Source organism: Entelurus aequoreus, linkage group LG09 (assembly GCF_033978785.1).
Source record: "Entelurus aequoreus isolate RoL-2023_Sb linkage group LG09, RoL_Eaeq_v1.1, whole genome shotgun sequence".
NCBI lineage: Eukaryota > Metazoa > Chordata > Actinopteri > Syngnathiformes > Syngnathidae > Entelurus > Entelurus aequoreus.
Genome location: NC_084739.1, coordinates 68,510,118 through 68,536,506, shown reverse-complemented (window position 1 = coordinate 68,536,506; position 26,389 = coordinate 68,510,118). Strand labels below are relative to the sequence as shown.

At 36.1% G+C, this 26,389-nt stretch overlaps 2 protein-coding genes across 7 annotated transcripts in view; both read left to right on the top strand.

Annotated features, from left to right (window-relative positions):
• Window positions 1-26,389, top strand: part of LOC133657656 (glutamate receptor ionotropic, delta-1-like) — a 1,080,304-nt gene that overhangs the window by 743,734 nt on the left and 310,181 nt on the right. The window lies entirely within an intron of this gene.
• The window catches only part of LOC133657655 (serine-rich coiled-coil domain-containing protein 2-like), a 137,642-nt gene that overhangs the window by 88,361 nt on the left and 22,892 nt on the right, over window positions 1-26,389 (top strand). The window contains exon 11 of one of the 6 annotated variants that reach the window (XM_062059240.1): window positions 18,316-18,388. The exons of 4 other annotated variants lie outside the window; for them this stretch is intronic. In XM_062059240.1, coding sequence (XP_061915224.1) covers window positions 18,316-18,388 — 73 coding nt within the window. Of the gene's footprint in view, window positions 1-18,315; window positions 18,526-26,389 lie in introns of those variants that run through there. One more of the 6 variants, XM_062059241.1, reaches the window with a different exon arrangement.

The window sequence follows — 26,389 nt, the reverse complement described above, 5'->3', positions numbered from 1 at the left end:
AAATTGCCAACATTTTAAGCTTTTCTTGTAAAATTGCGACTGTTATTGAGTAAAATTACAACTTTTATCACAATATCGCACAAATGTTCAGTTTTTCTTGTAAAATTTTGACTTGCGTTGAGTAAAATTACGACTTTTATTATAATACTCCCAAGATTCTAAGTTTTTCTTGTGAAATTGTGACCTTTTTTTTGTGAAATTCAAACTCATTTTTAAAATTCTGACTTTTGTCACAATATTGGCAAAAAAAATTTATTGTAAAATGGTGACATTTTTTCGAGTAAAATGCTGACTTTTGTCATAATTTTGCAGAGTAAAATTCCGATTATTATTATAATATTACCAAAATTTTAATATTTTCTTACAAAATTGTGACTTCTGTCGAGTAAAATTACGACTCTTTTCATAAAATTGCCTACATTTTAAGCTTTTCTTGTAAAACTGCGACTGTTATTGAGTAAAATTACAACTTTTATCACAATATCGCACAAATGTTCAGTTTTTCTTGTAAAATTTTGACTTGCGTTGAGTAAAATTACGACTTTTATTATAATACTGCCAAGATTCTAAGTTTTTCTTGTGAAATTGTGACCTTTTTTTTGTGAAATTCAAACTCATTTTTAAAATTCTGACTTTTGTCACAATATTGGCAATTTTTTTTTCTTGTAAAATAGTGACATTTTTGGAGTAAAATGCTGACTTTTGTCATAATTTTGCAGAGTAAAATTCCGATTATTATTATAATATTACCAAAATGTTAATATTTTCTTACAAAATTGTGACTTTTGTCGAGTAAGATTACGACTCTTTTCATAAAATTGCCAACATTTTAAGCTTTTCTTGTAAAACTGCGACTGTTATTGAGTAAAATTACAACTTTTATCACAATATCGCACAAATGTTCAGTTTTTCTTGTAAAATTTTGACATGCGTTGAGTAAAATTACGACTTTTATTATAATACTGCCAAGATTCTAAGTTTTTCTTGTGAAATTGTGACCTTTTTTTTGTGAAATTCAAACTCATTTTTAAAATTCTGACTTTTGTCACAATATTGGCAAAAAACAAATTATTGTAAAATAGTGACATTTTTGGAGTAAAATGCTGACTTTTGTCATAATTTTGCAGAGTACAATTCCGATTATTGTTATAATATTACCAAAATGTTAATATTTTCTTACAAAATTGTGACTTTTGTCGAGTAAGATTACAACTCTTTTCATAAAATTGCCAACATTTTAAGCTTTTCTTGTAAAACTGCGACTGTTATTGAGTAAAATTACAACTTTTATCACAATATCGCACAAATGTTCAGTTTTTCTTGTAAAATTTTGACTTGCGTTGAGTAAAATTACGACTTTTATTATAATACTGCCAAGATTCTAAGTTTTTCTCGTGAAATTGTGACCTTTTTTTTGTGAAATTCAAACTCATTTTTAAAATTCTGACTTTTGTCACAATATTGGCAATTTTTTTTTTCTTGTAAAATAGTGACATTTTTGGAGTAAAATGCTGACTTTTGTCATAATTTTGCAGAGTAAAATTCCGATAATTATTATAATATTACCAAAATTTTAATATTTTCTTACAAAATTGTGACTTTTGTCGAGTAAAATTACGACTCTTTTCATAAAATTGCCAACATTTTAAGCTTTTCTTGTAAAACTGCGACTGTTATTGAGTAAAATTACAACTTTTATCACAATATCGCACAAATGTTCAGTTTTTCTTGTAAAATTTTGACTTGCGTTGAGTAAAATTACGACTTTTATTATAATACTGCCAAGATTCTAAGTTTTTCTCGTGAAATTGTGACCTTTTTTTTGTGAAATTCAAACTCATTTTTCAAATTCTGACTTTTGTCACAATATTGGCAATTTTTTTTTCTTGTAAAATAGTGAAATTTTTGGAGTAAAATGCTGACTTTTGTCATAATTTTGCAGAGTAAAATTCCGATTATTATTATAATATTACCAAAATTTTAATATTTTCTTACAAAATTGTGACTTTTGTCGAGTAAAATTACGACTCTTTTCATAAAATTGCCAACATTTTAAGCTTTTCTTGTAAAACTGCGACTGTTATTGAGTAAAATTACAACTTTTATCACAATATCGCACAAATGTTCAGTTTTTCTTGTAAAATTTTGACTTGCGTTGAGTAAAATTACGACTTTTGTTATAATACTGCCAAGATTCTAAGTTTTTCTTGTGAAATTGTGACCTTTTTTTTGTGAAATTCAAACTCATTTTTCAAATTCTGACTTTTGTCACAATATTGGCAATTTTTTTTTCTTGTAAAATAGTGACATTTTCGGAGTAAAATGCTGACTTTTGTCATAATTTTGCAGAGTAAAATTCAGATTATTATTATAATATTACCAAAATTTTAATATTTTCTTACGAAATTGTGACTTTTGTCGAGTAAAATTACGACTCTTTTCATAAAATTGCCAACATTTTAAGCTTTTCTTGTAAAATTGCGACTGTTATTGAGTAAAATTCCAACTTTTATCACAATATCGCACAAATGTTCAGTTTTTCTTGTAAAATTTTGACTTGCGTTGAGTAAAATTACGACTTTTATTATAATACGGCCAAGATTCTAAGTTTTTCTCGTGAAATTGTGACCTTTTTTTTGTGAAATTCAAACTCATTTTTAAAATTCTGACTTTTGTCACAATATTGGCAATTTTTTTTTCTTGTAAAATAGTGACATTTTTGGAGTAAAATGCTGACTTTTGTCATAATTTTGCAGAGTAAAATTCCGATTATTATTATAATATTACCAAAATTTTAATATTTTCTTACAAAATTGTGACTTTTGTCGAGTAAAATTACGACTCTTTTCATAAAATTGCCAACATTTTAAGCTTTTCTTGTAAAACTGCGACTGTTATTGAGTAAAATTACAACTTTTATCACAATATCGCACAAATGTTCAGTTTTCCTTGTAAAATTTTGACTTGCGTTGAGTAAAATTACGACTTTTATTATAATACTGCCAAGATTCTAAGTTTTTCTTGTGAAATTGTGACCTTTTTTTTGGTGAAATTCAAACTCATTTTTCTAATTCTGACTTTTGTCACAATAATGGCAATTTTTTTTTCTTGTAAAATAGTGACATTTTTGGAGTAAAATGCTGACTTTTGTCATAATTTTGCAGAGTAAAATTCCGATAATTATTATAATATTACCAAAATTTTAATATTTTCTTACAAAATTGTGACTTTTGTCGAGTAAAATTACGACTGTTTTCATAAAATTGCCAACATTTTAAGCTTTTATTGTAAAACTGCGACTGTTATTGAGTAAAATTACAACTTTTATCACAATATCGCACAAATGTTCAGTTTTTCTTGTAAAATTTTGACTTGCGTTGAGTAAAATTACGACTTTTGTTATAATACTGCCAAGATTCTAAGTTTTTCTTGTGTAATTGTGACCTTTTTTTTGTGAAATTCAAACTCATTTTTAAAATTCTGACTTTTGTCACAATATTGGCAAAAAAAAACATTCTTGTAAAATAGTGACATTTTTGGAGTAAAATGCTGACTTTTGTCATAATTTTGCAGAGTAAAATTCCCATTATTATTATAATATTACCAAAATTTTAATATTTTCTTACAAAATTGTGACTTTTGTCGAGTAAAATTACGACTCTTTTCATAAAATTGCCAACATTTTAAGCTTTTCTTGTAAAATTGCGACTGTTATTGAGTAAAATTACAACTTTTATCACAATATCGCACAAATGTTCAGTTTTTCTTGTAAAATTTTGACATGCGTTGAGTAAAATTACGACTTTTGTTATAATACTGCCAAGATTCTAAGTTTTTCTCGTGAAATTGTGACCTTTTTTTTTGTGAAATTCAAACTCATTTTTAAAATTCTGACTTTTGTCACAATATTGACAAAAAAAAAATTATTGTAAAATAGTGACATTTTTGGAGTAAAATGCTGACTTTTGTCATAATTTTGCAGAGTAAAATTCCGATAATTATTATAATATTACCAAAATTTTAATATTTTCTTACAAAATGATGGCTTTTGTCGAGTAAAATTACGACTCTTTTCATAAAATTGCCAACATTTTAAGCTTTTCTTGTAAAACTGCGACTGTTATTGAGTAAAATTCCAACTTTTATCACAATATCGCACAAATGTTCAGCTTTTCTTGTAAAATTTTGACTTGCGTTGAGTAAAATTACAACTTTTATTATAATACTGCCAAGATTCTAAGTTTTTCTTGTGAAATTGTGACCTTTTTTTGTGAAATTCAAACTCATTTTTCAAATTCTGACTTATGTCAGAATATTGGCAATTTTTTTTTTCTTGTAAAATAGTGACATTTTTGGAGTAAAATGCTGACTTTTGTCATAATTTTGCAGAGTAAAATTCCGATAATTATTATAATATTACCAAAATTTTAATATTTTCTTACAAAATTATGGCTTTTGTCGAGTAAAATTACGACTCTTTTCATAAAATTGCCAACATTTTAAGCTTTTCTTGTAAAACTGCAACTGTTATTGAGTAAAATTACAACTTTTATCACAATATCGCACAAATGTTCAGTTTTTCTTGTAAAATTTTGACTTGATTTGAGTAAAATTACGACTTTTATTATAATACTGCCAAGATTCTAAGTTTTTCTTGTGAAATTGTGACCTTTTTTTTTGTGAAATTCAAACTCATTTTTCAAATTCTGACTTTTGTCACAATATTGGCAATTTTTTTCCCCTTGTAAAATAGTGACATTTTTGGAGTAAAATGCTGACTTTTGTCATAATTTTGCAGAGTAAAATTCCGATTATTATTATAATATTAACAAAATTTTAATATTTTCTTACAAAATTGTGACTTTTGTCGAGTAAAATTACGACTCTTTTCATAAAATTGCCAACATTTTAAGCTTTTCTTGTAAAATTGCGACTGTTATTGAGTAAAATTCCAACTTTTATCACAATATCGCACAAATGTTCAGTTTTTCTTGTAAAATTTTGACTTGCGTTGAGTAAAATTACGACTTTTATTGTAATACTGCCAAGATTCTAAGTTTTTCTCGTGAAATTGTGACCTTTTTTTTGTGAAATTCAAACTCATTTTTCTAATTCTGACTTTTGTCACAATATTGGCAATTTTTTTTTTCTTGTAAAATAGTGACATTTTTGGAGTAAAATGCTGACTTTTGTCATAATTTTGCAGAGTAAAATTCCGATTATTATTATAATATTACCAAAATGTTAATATTTTCTTACAAAATTGTGACTTTTGTCGAGTAAAATTACGACTCTTTTCATAAAATTGCCAACATTTTTAACATTCTTGTAAAACTGCGACTTATTGAGTAAAATTCCAACTTTTATCACAATATCGCACAAATGTTCAGTTTTCCTTGTAAAATTTTGACTTGCGTTGAGTAAAATTACGACTTTTATTATAATACTGCCAAGATTCTAAGTTTTTCTTTTGAAATTGTGACCTTTTTTTTGTGAAATTCAAACTCATTTTTCTAATTCTGACTTTTTTCACAATAATGGCAATTTTTTTTCTTGTAAAATAGTGACATTTTTGGAGTAAAATGCTGACTTTTGTCATAATTTTGCAGAGTAAAATTCCGATTATTATTATAATATTACCAAAATTTTAATATTTTCTTACAAAATTGTGACTTTTGTCGAGTAAAATTACGACTCTTTTCATAAAATTGCCAACATTTTAAGCTTTTCTTGTAAAATTTCGACTGTTATTGAGTAAAATTACAACTTTTATCACAATATCGCACAAATGTTCAGTTTTTCTTGTAAAATTTTGACTTGCGTTGAGTAAAATTACGACTTTTATTATAATACTGCCAAGATTCTACGTTTTTCTCGTGAAATTGTGACCTTTTTTTTGTGAAATTCAAACTCATTTTTAAAATTCTGACTTTTGTCACAATATTGGCAAAAAAAAAATTCTTGTAAAATAGTGACATTTTTGGAGTAAAATGCTGACTTTTGTCATTATTTTGCAGAGTAAAATTCTGATTATTATTATAATATTGCCCAAATTTTAAAATGTTCTTACAAAATTATGGCTTTTGTCAAGTAAAATGACGACTCTTTTCATAAAATTGCCAACATTTTAAGCTTTACTTGTAAAACTGCGACTGTTATTGAGTAAAATTCCAACTTTTATCACAATATCGCACAAATGTTCAGTTTTTCTTGTAAAATTTTGACTTGATTTGAGTAAAATTACGACTTTTATTATAATACTGCCAAGATTCTAAGTTTTTCTTGTGAAATTGTGACCTTTTTTTGTGAAATTCAAACTCATTTTTCAAATTCTGACTTATGTCAGAATATTGGCAATTTTTTTTTTCTTGTAAAATAGTGACATTTTTGGAGTAAAATGCTGACTTTTGTCATAATTTTGCAGAGTAAAATTCCGATAATTATTATAATATTACCAAAATTTTAATATTTTCTTACAAAATTATGGCTTTTGTCGAGTAAAATTACGACTCTTTTCATAAAATTGCCAACATTTTAAGCTTTTCTTGTAAAACTGCAACTGTTATTGAGTAAAATTACAACTTTTATCACAATATCGCACAAATGTTCAGTTTTTCTTGTAAAATTTTGACTTGATTTGAGTAAAATTACGACTTTTATTATAATACTGCCAAGATTCTAAGTTTTTCTTGTGAAATTGTGACCTTTTTTTTTGTGAAATTCAAACTCATTTTTCAAATTCTGACTTTTGTCACAATATTGGCAATTTTTTTTCCCTTGTAAAATAGTGACATTTTTGGAGTAAAATGCTGACTTTTGTCATAATTTTGCAGAGTAAAATTCCGATTATTATTATAATATTAACAAAATTTTAATATTTTCTTACAAAATTGTGACTTTTGTCGAGTAAAATTACGACTCTTTTCATAAAATTGCCAACATTTTAAGCTTTTCTTGTAAAATTGCGACTGTTATTGAGTAAAATTCCAACTTTTATCACAATATCGCACAAATGTTCAGTTTTTCTTGTAAAATTTTGACTTGCGTTGAGTAAAATTACGACTTTTATTGTAATACTGCCAAGATTCTAAGTTTTTCTCGTGAAATTGTGACCTTTTTTTTGTGAAATTCAAACTCATTTTTCTAATTCTGACTTTTGTCACAATATTGGCAATTTTTTTTTTCTTGTAAAATAGTGACATTTTTGGAGTAAAATGCTGACTTTTGTCATAATTTTGCAGAGTAAAATTCCGATTATTATTATAATATTACCAAAATGTTAATATTTTCTTACAAAATTGTGACTTTTGTCGAGTAAAATTACGACTCTTTTCATAAAATTGCCAACATTTTTAACATTCTTGTAAAACTGCGACTTATTGAGTAAAATTCCAACTTTTATCACAATATCGCACAAATGTTCAGTTTTCCTTGTAAAATTTTGACTTGCGTTGAGTAAAATTACGACTTTTATTATAATACTGCCAAGATTCTAAGTTTTTCTTTTGAAATTGTGACCTTTTTTTTGTGAAATTCAAACTCATTTTTCTAATTCTGACTTTTTTCACAATAATGGCAATTTTTTTTCTTGTAAAATAGTGACATTTTTGGAGTAAAATGCTGACTTTTGTCATAATTTTGCAGAGTAAAATTCCGATTATTATTATAATATTACCAAAATTTTAATATTTTCTTACAAAATTGTGACTTTTGTCGAGTAAAATTACGACTCTTTTCATAAAATTGCCAACATTTTAAGCTTTTCTTGTAAAATTTCGACTGTTATTGAGTAAAATTACAACTTTTATCACAATATCGCACAAATGTTCAGTTTTTCTTGTAAAATTTTGACTTGCGTTGAGTAAAATTACGACTTTTATTATAATACTGCCAAGATTCTACGTTTTTCTCGTGAAATTGTGACCTTTTTTTTGTGAAATTCAAACTCATTTTTAAAATTCTGACTTTTGTCACAATATTGGCAAAAAAAAAATTCTTGTAAAATAGTGACATTTTTGGAGTAAAATGCTGACTTTTGTCATTATTTTGCAGAGTAAAATTCTGATTATTATTATAATATTGCCCAAATTTTAAAATGTTCTTACAAAATTATGGCTTTTGTCAAGTAAAATGACGACTCTTTTCATAAAATTGCCAACATTTTAAGCTTTACTTGTAAAACTGCGACTGTTATTGAGTAAAATTCCAACTTTTATCACAATATCGCACAAATGTTCAGTTTTTCTTGTAAAATTTTGACTTGATTTGAGTAAAATTACGACTTTTATTATAATACTGCCAAGATTCTAAGTTTTTCTCGTGAAATTGTGACCTTTTTTTTGTGAAATTCAAACTCATTTTTAAAATTCTGACTTTTGTCACAATAATGGCAATTTTTTTTCCTTGTAAAATAGTGACATTTTTGGAGTAAAATGCTGACTTTTGTCATAATTTTGCAGAGTAAAATTCCGATTATTATTATAATATTACCAAAATGTTAATATTTTCTTACAAAATTGTGACTTTTGTCGAGTAAAATTACGACTCTTTTCATAAAATTGCCAACATTTTAAGCTTTTCTTGTAAAACTGCGACTGTTATTGAGTAAAATTCCAACTTTTATCACAATATCGCACAAATGTTCAGTTTTCCTTGTAAAATTTTGACATGCGTTGAGTAAAATTACGACTTTTGTTATAATACTGCCAAGATTCTAAGTTTTTGTCGTGAAATTGTGACCTTTTTTTTGTGAAATTCAAACTCATTTTTAAAATTCTGACTTTTGTCACAATATTGGCAATTTTTTTTTCCTTGTAAAATAGTGACATTTTTGGAGTAAAATGATGACTTTTGTCATAATTTTGCAGAGTGAAATTCCGATTATTATTATAATATTACCAAAATTTTAATATTTTCTTACAAAATTGTGACTTTTGTCGAGTAAAATTACGACTCTTTTCATAAAATTGCCAACATTTTAAGCTTTTTTTGTAAAATTGCGACTGTTATTGAGTAAAATTCCAACTTTTATCACAATATCGCACAAATGTTCAGTTTTCCTTGTAAAATTTTGACTTGCGTTGAGTAAAATTACGACTTTTATTGTAATACTGCCAAGATTCTAAGTTTTTCTCGTGAAATTGTGACCTTTTTTTTTGTGAAATTCAAACTCATTTTTCAAATTCTGACTTTTGTCACAATATTGGCAATTTTTTTTTCTTGTAAAATAGTGACATTTTTGGAGTAAAATGCTGACTTTTGTCATAATTTTGCAGAGTAAAATTCCGATTAATATTATAATATTACCAAAATGTTAATATTTTCTTACAAAATTGTGACTTTTGTCGAGTAAAATTACGACTCTTTTCATAAAATTGCCAACATTTTAAGCTTTTCTTGTAAAACTGCGACTTATTGAGTAAAATTACAACTTTTATCACAATATCGCACAAATGTTCAGTTTTCCTTGTAAAATTTTGACTTGCGTTGAGTAAAATTACGACTTTTGTTATAATACTGCCAAGATTCTAAGTTTTTCTTGTGAAATTGTGACCTTTTTTTTGTGAAATTCAAACTCATTTTTCTAATTCTGACTTTTGTCACAATATTGGCAATTTTTTTTTCTTGTAAAATAGTGACATTTTTGGAGTAAAATTATGACTTTTGTCATCATTTTGCAGAGTAAAATTCCGATTACGTGGGGTGTGTGTATGGACAGTCCAAGTGGGGACGTGGGGTGTGTGTATGGACAGTCCAAGTGGGGACGTGAGGTGTGTGTATGGACAGTCCAAGTGGGGACGTGAGGTGTGTGTATGGACAGTCCAAGTGGGGACGTGAGGTGTGTGTATGGACAGTCCAAGTGGGGACGTGAGGTGTGTGTATGGACAGTCCAAGTGGGGACGTGAGGTGTGTGTATGGACAGTCCAAGTGGGGACGTGAGGTGTGTGTATGGACAGTCCAAGTGGGAACGTGAGGTGTGTGTATGGACAGTCCAAGTGGGAACGTGAGGTGTGTGTATGGACAGTCCAAGTGGGGACGTGAGGTGTGTGTATGGACAGTCCAAGTGGGGACGTGAGGTGTGTGTATGGACAGTCCAAGTGGGGACGTGAGGTGTGTGTATGGACATTCCAAGTGTAGGTTCTTTAAAACAGCAGTGTTCATTTCTTATAGAAGATCTCTGGCTGGTGTTTTTGTAATTGGTCCTCAAAAACAGCAGTGTACATGTCCTATAGAGGATCTTTGGCTGGTGTTTTTTGTAATTGGTCCTCAAAATCAATCAAACAATCAATCATTTATAAAAACAGCAGTGTACATGTCCTACAGAGGATCTTTGGCTGGTGTTTTTTTTATTCAGTCCTCAAAAACAGCAGAGGTGTTGTCTTATAGAGGATCTTTGACTAGTGTTATTGCAGTAGGTTCTTAAAACCCGCAGAGTGCTCCTGTCATATACATGATCTTTGACTAGTGTTATTGCAGTAAGTTGTTAAAAGCAGCAGAGTGCTCCTGTCATATACATGATCTTTGACTAGTGTTATTGCTGTAGGTTCTTAAAACCCGCAGAGTGCTCCTGTCATATACATGATCTTTGACTAGTGTTATTGCTGTAGGTTCTTAAAACCCGCAGAGTGCTCCTGTCATATACATGATCTTTGACTAGTGTTTTTGCAGTAAGTTGTTAAAAGCAGCAGAGTGCTCCTGTCATATACGTGATCTTTGACTAGTGTTATTGCAGTGTGTTCTTAAAAGCAGCAGAGTGCTCCTGTCATATACATGATCTTTGACTAGTGTTATTGCAGTAGGTTCTTAAAACCCGCAGAGTGCTCCTGTCATATACATGATCTTTGACTAGTGTTATTGCAGTGTGTTCTTAAAAGCAGCAGAGTGCTCCTGTCATATACATGATCTTTGACTAGTGTTTTTGCAGTAAGTTGTTAAAAGCAGCAGAGTGCTCCTGTCATATACGTGATCTTTGACTAGTGTTATTGCAGTGTGTTCTTAAAAGCAGCAGAGTGCTCCTGTCATATACATGATCTTTGACTAGTGTTATTGCAGTAAGTTGTTAAAAGCAGCAGAGTGCTCCTGTCATATACATGATCTTTGACTAGTGTTATTGCAGTGTGTTCTTAAAAGCAGCAGAGTGCTCCTGTCCTAAAGAGGATCTTTGACTAGTGTTATTGCAGTAAGTTGTTAAAAGCAGCAGAGTGCTCCTGTCATATACATGATCTTTGACTAGTGTTATTGCAGTAAGTTGTTAAAAGCAGCAGAGTGCTCCTGTCATATACGTGATCTTTGACTAGTGTTATTGCTGTAGGTTCTTAAAAGCAGCAGAGTGCTCCTGTCATAGACATGATCTTTGACTAGTGTTATTGCAGTGTGTTCTTAAAAGCAGCAGAGTGCTCCTGTCATATACATGATCTTTGACTAGTGTTATTGCAGTAAGTTGTTAAAAGCAGCAGAGTGCTCCTGTCATATACGTGATCTTTGACTAGTGTTATTGCAGTAAGTTGTTAAAAGCAGCAGAGTGCTCCTGTCATATACATGATCTTTGACTAGTGTTATTGCAGTGTGTTCTTAAAAGCAGCAGAGTGCTCCTGTCCTAAAGAGGATCTTTGACTAGTGTTATTGCAGTAAGTTGTTAAAAGCAGCAGAGTGCTCCTGTCATATACATGATCTTTGACTAGTGTTATTGCAGTAAGTTGTTAAAAGCAGCAGAGTGCTCCTGTCATATACATGATCTTTGACTAGTGTTATTGCAGTAGGTTCTTAAAAGCAGTAGAGTGCTCCTGTCATATACATGATCTTTGACTAGTGTTATTGCAGTAAGTTGTTAAAAGCAGCAGAGTGCTCCTGTCATATACATGATCTTTGACTAGTGTTATTGCTGTAGGTTCTTAAAAGCAGCAGAGTGCTCCTGTCATATACATGATCTTTGACTAGTGTTATTGCAGTAGGTTCTCAAAAACAGCAGAGTGCTCCTGTCATATACATGATCTTTGACTAGTGTTATTGCTGTAGGTTCTTAAAAACAGCAGAATGCTCCTGTCATATACGTGATCTTTGACTAGTGTTATTGCAGTAGGTTCTTAAAAGCAGTAGAGTGCTCCTGTCATATACATGATCTTTGACTAGTGTTATTGCAGTAGGTTCTTAAAAGCAGCAGAGTGCTCCTGTCATATACGTGATCTTTGACTAGTGTTATTGCAGTAGGTTCTTAAAAGCAGCAGAGTGCTCCTGTTATATACATGATCTTTGACTAGTGTTATTGCAGTAGGTTCTTAAAACCCGCAGAGTGCTCCTGTCATATACATGATCTTTGACTAGTGTTATTGCAGTGTGTTCTTAAAAGCAGCAGAGTGCTCCTGTCATGTACATGATCTTTGACTAGTGTTATTGCAGTAAGTTGTTAAAAGCAGCAGAGTGCTCCTGTCATATACATGATCTTTGACTAGTGTTATTGCAGTAGGTTCTTAAAAGCAGTAGAGTGCTCCTGTCATATACATGATCTTTGACTAGTGTTATTGCTGTAGGTTCTTAAAAGCAGCAGAGTGCTCCTGTCATATACATGATCTTTGACTAGTGTTATTGCAGTAGGTTCTCAAAAACAGCAGAGTGCTCCTGTCATATACATGATCTTTGACTAGTGTTATTGCTGTAGGTTCTTAAAAACAGCAGAATGCTCCTGTCATATACATGATCTTTGACTAGTGTTATTGCTGTAGGTTCTTAAAAACAGCAGAATGCTCCTGTCATATACATGATCTTTGACTAGTGTTATTGCAGTAGGTTCTTAAAAGCAGTAGAGTGCTCCTGTCATATACATGATCTTTGACTAGTGTTATTGCAGTAGGTTCTTAAAAGCAGCAGAGTGCTCCTGTCATATACATGATCTTTGACTAGTGTTATTGCAGTGTGTTCTTAAAAGCAGCAGAGTGCTCCTGTCATGTACATGATCTTTGACTAGTGTTATTGCAGTAAGTTGTTAAAAGCAGCAGAGTGCTCCTGTCATATACGTGATCTTTGACTAGTGTTATTGCTGTAGGTTCTTAAAAGCAGCAGAGTGCTCCTGTCATATACATGATCTTTGACTAGTGTTATTGCAGTAAGTTGTTAAAAGCAGCAGAGTGCTCCTGTCATATACATGATCTTTGACTAGTGTTATTGCAGTAAGTTGTTAAAAGCAGCAGAGTGCTCCTGTCATATACATGATCTTTGACTAGTGTTATTGCAGTGTGTTCTTAAAAGCAGCAGAGTGCTCCTGTCCTAAAGAGGATCTTTGACTGGCATTGATGTAAGACGTGCTTTCATGTAGAACTCCTGACTCAGGGGAGCAGCGTGAGGCGACCAGACACAAACCTTCTCCACTGGAACTTTCTCTGCTAATGAAGCCCTCCTGCAGAACTGGTCTTCATTGAAGGCTGCCAGCATTCACAAGACCTCCTCCAGTTCAAAGACCCGCAATGTTTGTCTGCCCTCCTGGGAAGATTTCTCTCTCTGTCTGACTTTTTCTTCTTCCCGCTGTCTCACTTTGCTTCTCCACATGGAGGCCCGCCATCTTGGACTTGATGGATTTTTCTACGTCACGGCCCTAATGTTTCGTATTCAACACATCATTTTCATATTACGTCGACAGAGACACTGAAAAGGCGTGTTATTGTTTGTGCTATGGCGCCATCTTTTGGACCAGTTTGCTCACTGCAGGTGCCGCTGTTTGAAACTGTACTTCCTGTGTGGTGCCTTGAACCGGAAGTAAAACCGTCCATAGCGGTTCTGCTCGAAAGGATTCCTCATTGTTGCACGTTTGTAAGTTTTACAATACAACTAAAACAATTAATACTTAATAAACCGTCCAATGTGTGATGTCTGGTGGATATTTAAAAAGTAAAATAAATAAACATTTACAAAGTCTATCATATATTGCAGTGTATGTAAAAATGTAAATGTATTCGAAAATTTGGCGGGTGTGGCTTAAATACCCGTGTGCTCTATGGTTTGTAAGTTTTACAATATAACTAAAACAATTCTTACTTACTAAAGCGTCCCATGTGTGATGTCTGTAGGAGTGTTTTCATGCATATTTGTACGTGCTATCGTAATGTAATGTAGCTAGCGTCGTTAGCATATTCGCTAATGCTAACAGGTGTATGGGTGTCTGTGTTTTTATTATTAACTTATAATGGCATTGTTTTTGTATTGTTCCAGTTTCACAAATCCACAAAAAAGTCACCGTGGAGTTATTGAGTCTGTTTAGCTGATTGGAGAGCTAGCTTGGGTCCATAAAGATGACTTCTGTTTTGTTTTATCAGCCGTTTTACTGCCTTGTTACAGACACTGTTTGGAAACAATTAATATATGTAAATAAACATTTATAAAGTATTTCATACTGGTATACGTTCCAGTGTGACTAATGTATGTAAAAATATGAATTTATTCTAAAATTTGGCGGGTGTGGCTTAAATACCCGTGTGCTCTATGGTTTGTAAGTTTTACAATATAACTAAAACAATTCTTACTTACTAAAGCGTCCCGTGTGTGATGTCTGTAGGAGTGTTTCCATGCATATTTGTACGTGCTATTGTGATGTAATGTAGCCAGCGTTGTTAGCATTAGCGAATATGCTAACATGTGTATGAGTGTCTGTGTTGTTATTATTACCTTACAATGGCATTCTTTTTGTATTGTTTCAGTTCCACAAATTCCCCAAAACGTCACCGTGGAGTTATTGAGTCTGTTTAGCTGATTGGAGAGCTAGCTTGGGTCCATGAAGATGACTTCTGTTTTGTTTTTTTAGCCGTTTTACTGCCTTGTTACAGACACCGTTTGGAAACAATTAATATATGTAAATACACATTTATAAAGTATTTCATACTGGTATATGTTCCAGTGCGGATAATGTATGTAAAAAATATTAATTTATTCTAAAATTTGGCGGGTGTGGCTTAAATACCCGTGTGCTCTATGGTTTGTAAGTTTTACAATATAACTAAAACAATTCTTACTTACTAAAGCGTCCCATGTGTGATGTCTGTAGGAGTGTTTTCATGCATATTTGTACGTGCTATCGTGATGTAATGTAGCTAGCGTTGTTAGCATTAGCGAATATGCTAACACGTTTACGAGTGCCTGTGTTAGTATTATTACCTTATAATGGCATTCTTTGTGTACTGTTCCAGTTTCACAAATTCACAAAATCACCGTGGAGTTATTGAGTCTGTTTAGGTGATTGGAGAGCTAGCTTGGGTCCATGAAGATGACTTCTTTTTTGTTTTATCAGCCGTTTTACTGCCTAGTTATAGACACTGTTTGGAAACAATTAATGTATGTAAATAAACATTTATAAAGTCTTTTATACCGGTATATGTTCCAGTGTGGCTAATGTATGTAAAAATATGAATTTATTCTAAAATTTGGCGGGTGTGGCTTGAATACCCGTGTGCTCTATGGTTTGTAAGTTTTACAATATAACTAAAACAATTCTTACTTACTAAAGCGTCCCGTGTGTGATGTCTGTAGGAGTGTTTTCATGCATATTTGTACGTGCTATCGTGATGTAATGTAGCTAGCGTTGTTAGCATTAGCGAATATGCTAACACGTTTACGAGTGCCTGTGTTACTATTATTACCTTATAATGGCATTCTTTGTGTACTGTTCCAGTTTCACAAATTCACAAAAAAGTCACCGTGGAGTTATTGAGTCTGTTTAGGTGATTGGGGAGCTAGCTTGGGTCCATGAAGATGACTTCTGTTTTGTTTTATCAGCCGTTTTACTGCCTAGTTATAGACACTGTTTGGAAACAATTAATGTATGTAAATAAACATTTATAAAGTCTTTTATACCGGTATATGTTCCAGTGCGGATAATGTATGTAAAAATATGAATTTATTCTAAAATTTGGCGGGTGTGGCTTGAATACCCGTGTGCTCTATGGTTTGTAAGTTTTACAATATAACTAAAACAATTCTTACTTACTAAAGCGTCCCGTGTGTGATGTCTGTAGGAGTGTTTTCATGCATATTTGTACGTGCTATCGTGATGTAATGTAGCTAGCGTTGTTAGCATTAGCGAATATGCTAACACGTTTACGAGTGGCTGTGTTAGTATTATTACCTTATAATGGCATTCTTTGTGTACTGTTCCAGTTTCACAAATTCACAAAAAAGTCACCGTGGAGTTATTGAGTCTGTTTAGCTGATTGGAGAGCTAGCTTGGGTCCATGAAGATTACTTCTGTTTTGTTTTATCAGCCGTTTTACTGCCTAGTTATAGACACTGTTTGGAAACAATTAATGTATGTAAATAAACATTTATAAAGTCTTTTATACCGGTATATGTTCCAGTGTGGCTTATGTATGTAAAAATATTAATTTATTCTAAAATTTGGCGGGTGTGGCTTAAATACCCGTGTGCTCTATGGTTTGTAAGTTTTACAATATAACTAAAACAATTCTTACTTACTAAAGCGTCCCGTCTGTGATGTCTGTAGGAGTGTTCCCATGCATATTTGTACGTGCTACCGTGATGTAATGTAGCTAGCGTTGTTAACTTTAGCGAATATGCTAACACGTTTACGAGTGCCTGTGTTAGTATTATTACCTTATAATGGCATTCTTTGTGTACTGTTCCAGTTTCACAAATTCACAAAAAAGTCACCGTGGAGTTATTGAGTCTGTTTAGGTGATTGGAGAGCTAGCTTGGGTCCATGAAGATGACTTCTGTTTTGTTTTATCAGCCGTTTTACTGCCTTGTTACAGACACTGTTTGGAAACAATTAATGTATGTAAATAAACATTTATAAAGTCTTTTATACCGGTATATGTTCCAGTGTGGCTTATGTATGTAAAAATATTAATTTATTCTAAAATTTGGCGGGTGTGGCTTAAATACCCGTGTGCTCTATGGTTTGTAAGTTTTACAATATAACTAAAACAATTCTTACTTACTAAAGCGTCCCGTGTGTGATGTCTGTAGGAGTGTTTTCATGCATATTTGTACGTGCTATCGTGATGTAATGTAGCCAGCGTCGTTAGCATTAGCGAATATGCTAACAGGTGTATGGGTGTCTGTGTTTTTATTATTAACTTACAATGGCATTCTTTTTGTATTGTTTCAGTTTCACAAATTCACAAAAAAGTCACCGTGGAGTTATTGAGTCTGTTTATCTGATTGGAGATCTAGCTTGGGTCCATGAAGATGACTTCTGTTTTGTTTTATCAGCCGTTTTACTGCCTTGTTACAGACACTGTTTGGAAACAATTAATGTATGGTATTTAACATTTATAAAGTTTCATACCCATATATGTTCCAGTGCGGATAATGTATGTAAAAATATTAATTTATTCTAAAATTTGGCGGGTGTGGCTTGAATACCCGTGTGCTCTATGGTTTGTAAGTTTTACAATATAACTAAAACAATTCTTACTTACTAAAGCGTCCCGTCTGTGATGTCTGTAGGAGTGTTCCCATGCATATTTGTACGTGCTACCGTGATGTAATGTAGCTAGCATTGTTAACTTTAGCGAATATGCTAACACGTTTACGAGTGCCTGTGTTAGTATTATTACCTTATAATGGCATTCTTTGTGTACTGTTCCAGTTTCACAAATTCACAAAAAAGTCACCGTGGAGTTATTGAGTCTGTTTAGGTGATTGGAGAGCTAGCTTGGGTCCATGAAGATGACTTCTGTTTTGTTTTATCAGCCGTTTTACTGCCTTGTTACAGACACTGTTTGGAAACAATTAATGTATGTAAATAAACATTTATAAAGTATGTTCCAGTGCAGCTAATGTATGTAAAAATAGAAATGTATTAGAAAATTTGGTGGGTGTGGCTTAAACATATCTTGTAAATGAGGGTATTGAGAATGAAGAGCCAGACCACAGTGTTGTGTTGATGGCTTCAATCCCTGCAAGTAATTAATTTACTGGCCTTTAAGGTCACATCCGTGTGTGTTGTCATTAAAAGTCGGCGCACACACACACATCCCGTGATGGATGAAACATTTCTCCCTCAGCTTGTGCCAGCTGTCATGTCCGCCGTGCGCCTGACAGGTGGAGTGGTGCTGCGGACAAAAGGCAGCACGCCTGACTTCATGCGTTCACAGAGGAGATGTTTGGCGTCATGTCCAGTGTCACGCATGAAGAAGTTACAGGACCACTGGTGTTGTGTGTGCGTGTGTGTGTGTGTGTGTGTGTGTGTGTGTGTGTGTGTGTGTGTGTGTGTGTGTGTGTGTGTGTGTGTGTGTGTGCGCGCGCCTAAGGGTTAAACGTGGGAGTGTGTGTGTGTGTGTTTGTCATGCTTTGTGTTTTCTCTCTGCGTAGGGTGTGCTGCCCACCCCGTGGCAGACACAGCAGCAGGCCTCGATCTTACCCAGCATGCACCAGTGCAGACAGAGTGAGTCACTAACAACGCTTTGCTGCTTATTGCTGCCATCTTTTCACTAAACTTTATTTCGTCAGCCATTTCTCTCTCCATTTGTCTTCTTGCTGTAACTTTATTCCTGCATGCTCCTTCTTCTCAACCTCGCCCAAATCATTCAGCAGGACTGTGCCCATGCAACTTTTTCACTTACCGCAACGATATCAGCACAAATCATACCCGCTGTTAGCATTTTGTCGTATCGCTTACGAGTAAACACGCTGCAGGGCTGCTTGGATCGCACATTAAATCTCACAGGAGTAAACACGTGCTTGTATCGCACATGATATCGCACACAAGCAAACATGCTGCGGGACTGTTTGTATCGCACATTATGTCACGCACACGTAAACACGCTGCAGGGCTGCGTGTATCGCACATGATATCGCACACGAGTAAACACGCTGCAGGACTGCTTGTATTGCACATGATATCGCACACGAGTATACACGATTCAGGGCTGCTTGTATTGCACATGATATCACACACAAGTAAACACTGCGGGGATGCTTGTATCACACATGATATCGCACACGAGTAAACACGCTGCAGGGTTGCTTGTATCGCACATGATATTGCACACAAGTAAACATGTTGCAGGACTGCTTGTATCGCACATGATATCACACACAAGTAAACACGCTGCAGGACTGATTGTATCGCACATGATATCGCACACACGCAAACATGCTGCAGGACTGCTTGTATTGCACATTATATCGCACACACACAAACACGCTGCATGGCTGCTTGTATCGCACATTATATCACACACGAGTAAACACGCTGCAGGGCTGCTTGTATCGCACATGATATCGCACATAAGTAAACACGCTGCGGGGCTGCTTGTATCACACATGATATCACACACGTGTAAACATGCTGCAGGGCTGCTTGTATTGCACATGATATCACACACGAGTAAACACGCAGCAGGGCTGCTTGTATCGCACATGATATCACACACGAGTAAACACACTGCAGGATTGCTTGTATCGCACATGTAATCACACACTAGTAAACTTGCTGCGGGGCTGCTTGTGATATCACACACAAGTAAACACGCTGCAAAGCTGCTTGTATCGCACATGATATCACACACAACCAAACATGCTGCGGGACTGCTTGTATCGCACATGATATCGCGCACACGTAAACACGCTGCGGGGCTGCTTGTATCGCACATGATATCGCACACGAGTAAACACGCTGCGGGGCTGCTTGTATCACACATGATATCGCACAGAAGTAAACACGCTGCGGGGCTGCTTGTATCACACATGATATCACACACGTGTAAACATGCTGCAGGGCTGCTTGTATTGCACATGATATTACACACGAGTAAACACGCAGCGGGGCTGCTTGTATCGCACATGATATCACACACGGGTAAACACACTGCAGGACTGCTTGTATCGCACATGTAATCACACACTAGTAAACTTGCTGCGGGGCTGCTTGTGATATCACACACAAGTAAACGCACTGCATGGCTGCTTGTATCGCACATGATATCGCACACGAGTAAACACGCTGCTGGGCTGCTTGTATTGCACATGATATCGTACACACGTAAACACGCTGCAGGGCTGCTTGTATCGCACATTATATCACACACCAATAAACACGCTGCAGTGCTGCTTGTATCGCACATATCGCACACGAGTAAACACGCTGCAGGACTGCTTGTATCGCACATGATATCGCACACAAGTAAACACGCTGCAGGACTGCTTGTATTGCACATGATATCACACACAAGTAAACACACTGCAGGATTGCTTGTATCGCACATGATATCACACACAAGTAAACCCGCTGCAGGACTGCTTGTATCACACGAGTAAACACGCTGCAGAGCTGCTTGTATCGCACATGATATCGCACACAAGTAAACCCGCTGCAGGACTGCTTGTACCGCACATGATATCACACACAAGTAAACACGCTGCAGGACTGCATGTATTGCGCATGATATGACACATAAGTAAACACTCTGCAGGGCAGCTTGTAACACACATGATATCACACACGAATAAACACGGTGCTGGGCTGCTTGTATTGCACATGATATCGCACACTAGTAAACCCGCTGCAGGACTGCTTGTACCGCACATGATATCACACACAAGTAAACACGCTGCAGGACTGCTTGTATCACACATGATATCACACACAAGTAAACACACTGCAGGATTGCTTGTATCGCACATGATATCACACACAAGTAAACCCGCTGCAGGACTGCTTGTATCGCACATGATATCACACACAAGTAAACACACTGCAGGACTGCGTGTATCGCACATGATATCACACACAAGTAAACACGCTGCAGGACTGCTTGTATCACACGAGTAAACACGCTGCAGAGCTGCTTGTATCGGACATGATATCGCACACAAGTAAACCCGCTGCAGGACTGCTTGTATCGCACATGATATCACACACAAGTAAACACACTGCAGGATTGCTTGTATCGCACATGATATCACACACAAGTAAACACGCTGCAGGACTGCTTGTATCGCACATGATATCACACACAAGTAAACACGCTGCAGGACTGCTTGTATCGCACATGATATCACACACAAGTAAACCAGCTGCAGGACTGCTTGTACCACACATGATATCACACACAAGTCAACCCGCTGCAGGGCTGCTTGTATCGCACATGATATCACACACAAGTAAACACGCTGCAGGACTGCTTGTATCGCACATGATATCACACACAAGTAAACACGCTGCAGGACTGCTAGTATCACACGAGTAAACACGCTGCAGAGCTGCTTGTATCGGACATGATATCGCACACAAGTAAACCCGCTGCAGGGCTGCTTGTACCGCACATGATATCACACACAAGTAAACACACTGCAGGATTGCTTGTATCGCACATGATATCACACACAAGTAAACCCGCTGCAGGACTGCATGTATCGCACATGATATCACACACAAGTAAACACACTGCAGGACTGCTTGTATCGCACATGATATCACACACAAGTAAACATGCTGCAGGACTGCTTGTATCACACGAGTAAACACGCTGCAGAGCTGCTTGTATTGGACATGATATCGCACACAAGTAAACCCGCTGCAGGACTGCTTGTATCGCACATGATATCACACACAAGTAAACACACTGCAGGATTGCTTGTATCGCACATGATATCACACACAAGTAAACACGCTGCAGAACTGCTTGTATCGCACATGATATCACACACAAGTAAACACGCTGCAGGACTGCTTGTATCGCACATGATATCACACACAAGTAAACCAGCTGCAGGACTGCTTGTACCGCACATGATATCACACACAAGTAAACCCGCTGCAGGGCTGCTTGTATCGCACATGATATCACACACAAGTAAACACGCTGCAGGACTGCTTGTATCGCACATGATATCACACACAAGTAAACACGCTGCAGGACTGCTAGTATCACACGAGTAAACACGCTGCAGAGCTGCTTGTATCGGACATGATATCGCACACAAGTAAACCCGCTGCAGGACTGCTTGTATCGCACATGATATCACACACAAGTAAACACACTGCAGGATTGCTTGTATCGCACATGATATCACACACAAGTAAACACGCTGCAGGATTGCTTGTATCGCACATGATATCACACACAAGTAAACACACTGCAGGATTGCTTGTATCGCACATGATATCACACACAAGTAAACACGCTGCAGGAATGCTTGTATCGCACATGATATCACACACAAGTAAACACGCTGCAGGACTGCATGTATCCCACATGATATGACACATAAGTAAACACGCTGCAGGACTGCTTGTATCGCACATGATATCACACACAAGTAAACACGCTGCAGGACTGCTTGTATCGCACATGATATCACACACAAGTAAACACGCTGCAGGACTGCTTGTATCGCACATGATATCACACACAAGTAAACACGCTGCAGGACTGCATGTATCCCACATGATATGACACATGATATGACACATAAGTAAACACGCTGCAGGACTGCTTGTATCGCACATGATATCACACACAAGTAAACACGCTGCAGGACTGCTTGTACCGCACATGATATCACACACAAGTAAACACGCTGCAGGATTGCTTGTATCGCACATGATATCACACAAGTAAACCAGCTGCAGGATTGCTTGTATCGCACATGATATCACACACAAGTAAAACCGCTGCAGGACTGATTGTATCGCAAATGATATAACACACAAGTAAACACGCTGCAGGATTGCTTGTATTGCACATGATATCACACACAAGTAAACCCGCTGCAGGACTGCTTGTATCGCACATGATATCACACACAAGTAAACCATCTGCAGGACTGCTTGTATCGCACATGATATCACACACAAGTAAACACGCTGCAGGACTGCTTGTATCACACGAGTAAACACGCTGCAGAGCTGCTTGTATCGGACATGATATCGCACACAAGTAAACCCGCTGCAGGACTGCTTGTATCGCACATGATATCACACACAAGTAAACACACTGCAGGACTGCTTGTATCGCACATGATGTCACACACAAGTAAACACGCTGCAGGACTGCTTGTATCGCACATGATATCACACACAAGTAAACACGCTGCAGGACTGCTTGTATCGCACATGATATCACACACAAGTAAACACGCTGCAGGACTGCTTGTATCGCACATGATATCACACACAAGTAAACACGCTGCAGGACTGCTTGTATCGCACATGCTATCACACACAAGTAAACACGCTGCAGGACTGCATGTATCCCACATGATATGACACATAAGTAAACACTCTGCGGGGCAGCTTGTAACACACATGATATCGCACACAAGTAAACACTCTGCAGGGCAGCTTGTAACACACGTGATATCACACACAAGTAAACACGGTGCGTGGCTGCTTGTATCGCACATGATATCGCACACTAGTAAACCCGCTGCAGGACTGCTTGTACCGCACATGATATCACACACAAGTAAACACGCTGCAGGACTGCTTGTATCACACATGATATCACACACAAGTAAACACGCTGCAGGACTGCTTGTATCGCACATGATATCACACACAAGTAAACCCGGTGCAGGACTGCTTGTATCGCACATTATATCACACACAAGTAAGCACACTGCAGGACTGCTTGTACCGCACATGATATCACACACGAGTAAACACGCTGCAGGACTGCTTGTATCACACGAGTAAACACGCTGCAGGGCTGCTTGTATCGGACATGATATCGCACACAAGTAAACCCGCTGCAGGACTGCTTGTATCGCACATGATATCACACACAAGTAAACACGCTGCAGGACTCTTGTATCACACGAGTAAACACGCTGCAGAGCTGCTTGTATCGGACATGATATCGCACACAAGTAAACCCGCTGCAAGACTGCTTGTATCGCACATGTTAGAAGTGCAGCAGTTGAATGTAATATAATTTATATCGCTGATACGGGAACAGGATCCAAGATATCAGATCAATACACACAGTGAGTGTTATTATTACAAGGTAGTTGCTGACAGAGTGGATGTAGTTTCAGTCCTCATAGAGCACGTCTACATCACACACTACATGCTGTGGTCACACAGGAAGTGGACCATTAAATGGCAGGAAATGTGAGACAAAGAGAAACCCACGCTGTGCTCTTCTCATCACACCTTTGAGTCAGCAGTGGGGGTGAAATAAGCGCGACTCATTGTTGATGAACACTCAGCTTTATGTCATCACTGTCCAGTACTCTTCTCTTCTGTGATGTACTCTTCTCTTTTTCTATCTGCTCACACTTTTTTTGGCAACTGAATGTTCTTGACCAGCAGCACCTTGTACAAACCCCGCTTCCATATGAGTTGGGAAATGGTGTTAGATGTAAATATAAACGGAATACAATGATTTGCAAATCCTTTTCAAGTTGAATATGCTACAAAGACAACATATTTGATGTCCTAACTGATAAACTTTTTTTTTTGTGTGCAAATAATCATTAACTTTAGAATTTGATGCCTGCAACATGTTTCAAAAAAGCTGGCACAAGTGGCAAAAAAGAGTGAGAAAGTTGAGGAATGCTCATCAAACACTTATTTGGAACATCCCACAGGTGTGCAGGCTAATTGGGAACAGGTGGGTGCCATGACTGGGTATAAAAACAGCTTCCCAAAAAATGCTCAGTCTTTCACAAGAAAGGATGGGGCGAGGTACACCACTTTGTCCACAACTGCCTTAGCAAATAGTCAAACAGTTTAAGAACAACGTTTCTCAAAGTGAAATTGCAAGAAATTTAGGGATTTCAACATCTACGGTCCATAATATCATCAAAAGGTTCAGAAAATCAGGAGAAATCACTCCACGTAAGCAGCATGGCCGGAAACCAACATTGAATGACCGTGACCTTCCATCCCTCAGACGGCACTGTATCAAAAACCGACATCAATCTCTAAAGGATATCACCACATGGGCTCAGGAACACTTCAGAAAACCGCTGTCACTAAATACATTTGGTCGCTACATCTGTAAGTGCAAGTTAAAACTCTACTATGCGAAGCGAAAGCCATTTATCAACAACACCCAGAAACGCCGCCGGCTTCTCTGGGCCCGAGATCATCTAAGATGGACTCATGCAAAGTGGAAAAGTGTTCTGTGGTCTGACGAGTCCGCATTTCAAATTGTTTTTGGAAATATTCGACATCGTGTCATCCGGACCAAAGGGGAAGCGAACCATCCAGACTGTTATCGACGCAAAGTGTAAAAGCCAGCATGTGTGATGGTATGGGGGTGTATTAGTGCTCAAGGCATGGGTAACTTACACATCTGTGAAGGCACCATTCATGCTGACAGGTACATACAGCTTTTGGAACAACATATGCTGCCATCTAAGCGCCATCTTTTTCATGGACGCCCCTGCTTATTTCAGCAAGACAATGCCAAGCCACATTCAGCACGTGTTACAACAGCGCGGTTTCACACAAAAAAGAGTGCGGGTACTTTCCTGGCCCGCCTGCAGTCCAGACCTGTCTCCCATGGAAAATGCGTGGCGCATTATGAAGCCTAAAATACGACAGCGGAGACCCCCGGACTGTTGAACGACTGAAGCTCTACATAAAACAAGAATGGGAAAGAATTCCACTTTCAAAGCTTCAACAATTAGTTTCCTCAGTTCCCAATCGTTTACTGAGTGTTGTTAAAAGGAAAGGCCATGTAACACAGTGGTGAACATGCCCTTTCCCAACTACTTTGGCACGTGTTGCAGCCATGAAATTCTAAGTTACTGATTATTTGCAAACAAAAATAAAGTTTATGGGTTTGAACATCAAATATGTTGTCTTTGTAGCACATTCAACTGAATATGGCTTGAAAAGGATTTGCAAATCATTGTATTCCGTTCATATTTACATTTAACACAATTTCCCAACTCATATGGAAACGGGGTTTGTATAAGTGCAATCGTGTGTGTGCACTTCCTGTTATCACTACTTACACTTCCTGTTATCACTTCTTACATCCATGCCACTTCCTGTTATCACTTCTTACATCCATGTCACTTCCTGTTATCACTACTTACACTTCCTGTTATCACTTCTTACACTTCCTGTCACTTCCTGTTATCACTTCCTGTCACTTCCTGTTATCACTTCCTGTCACTTCCTGTTATCACTTCTTACATCCATGTCACTTCCTGTTATCACTTCTTACATTCATGTCACTTCCTGTTATCACTTCTTACATCCATGCCACTTCCTGTTATCACTTCTTACATCCATGTCACTTCCTGTTATCACTACTTACACTTCCTGTCACTTCCTGTTATCACTTCATACATTCATGTCACTTCCTGTTATCACTTCCTACATCCATGCCACTTCCTGTTATCACTTCTTACATCCATGTCACTTCCTGTTATCACTACTTACACTTCCTGTTATCACTTCTTACACTTCCTGTCACTTCCT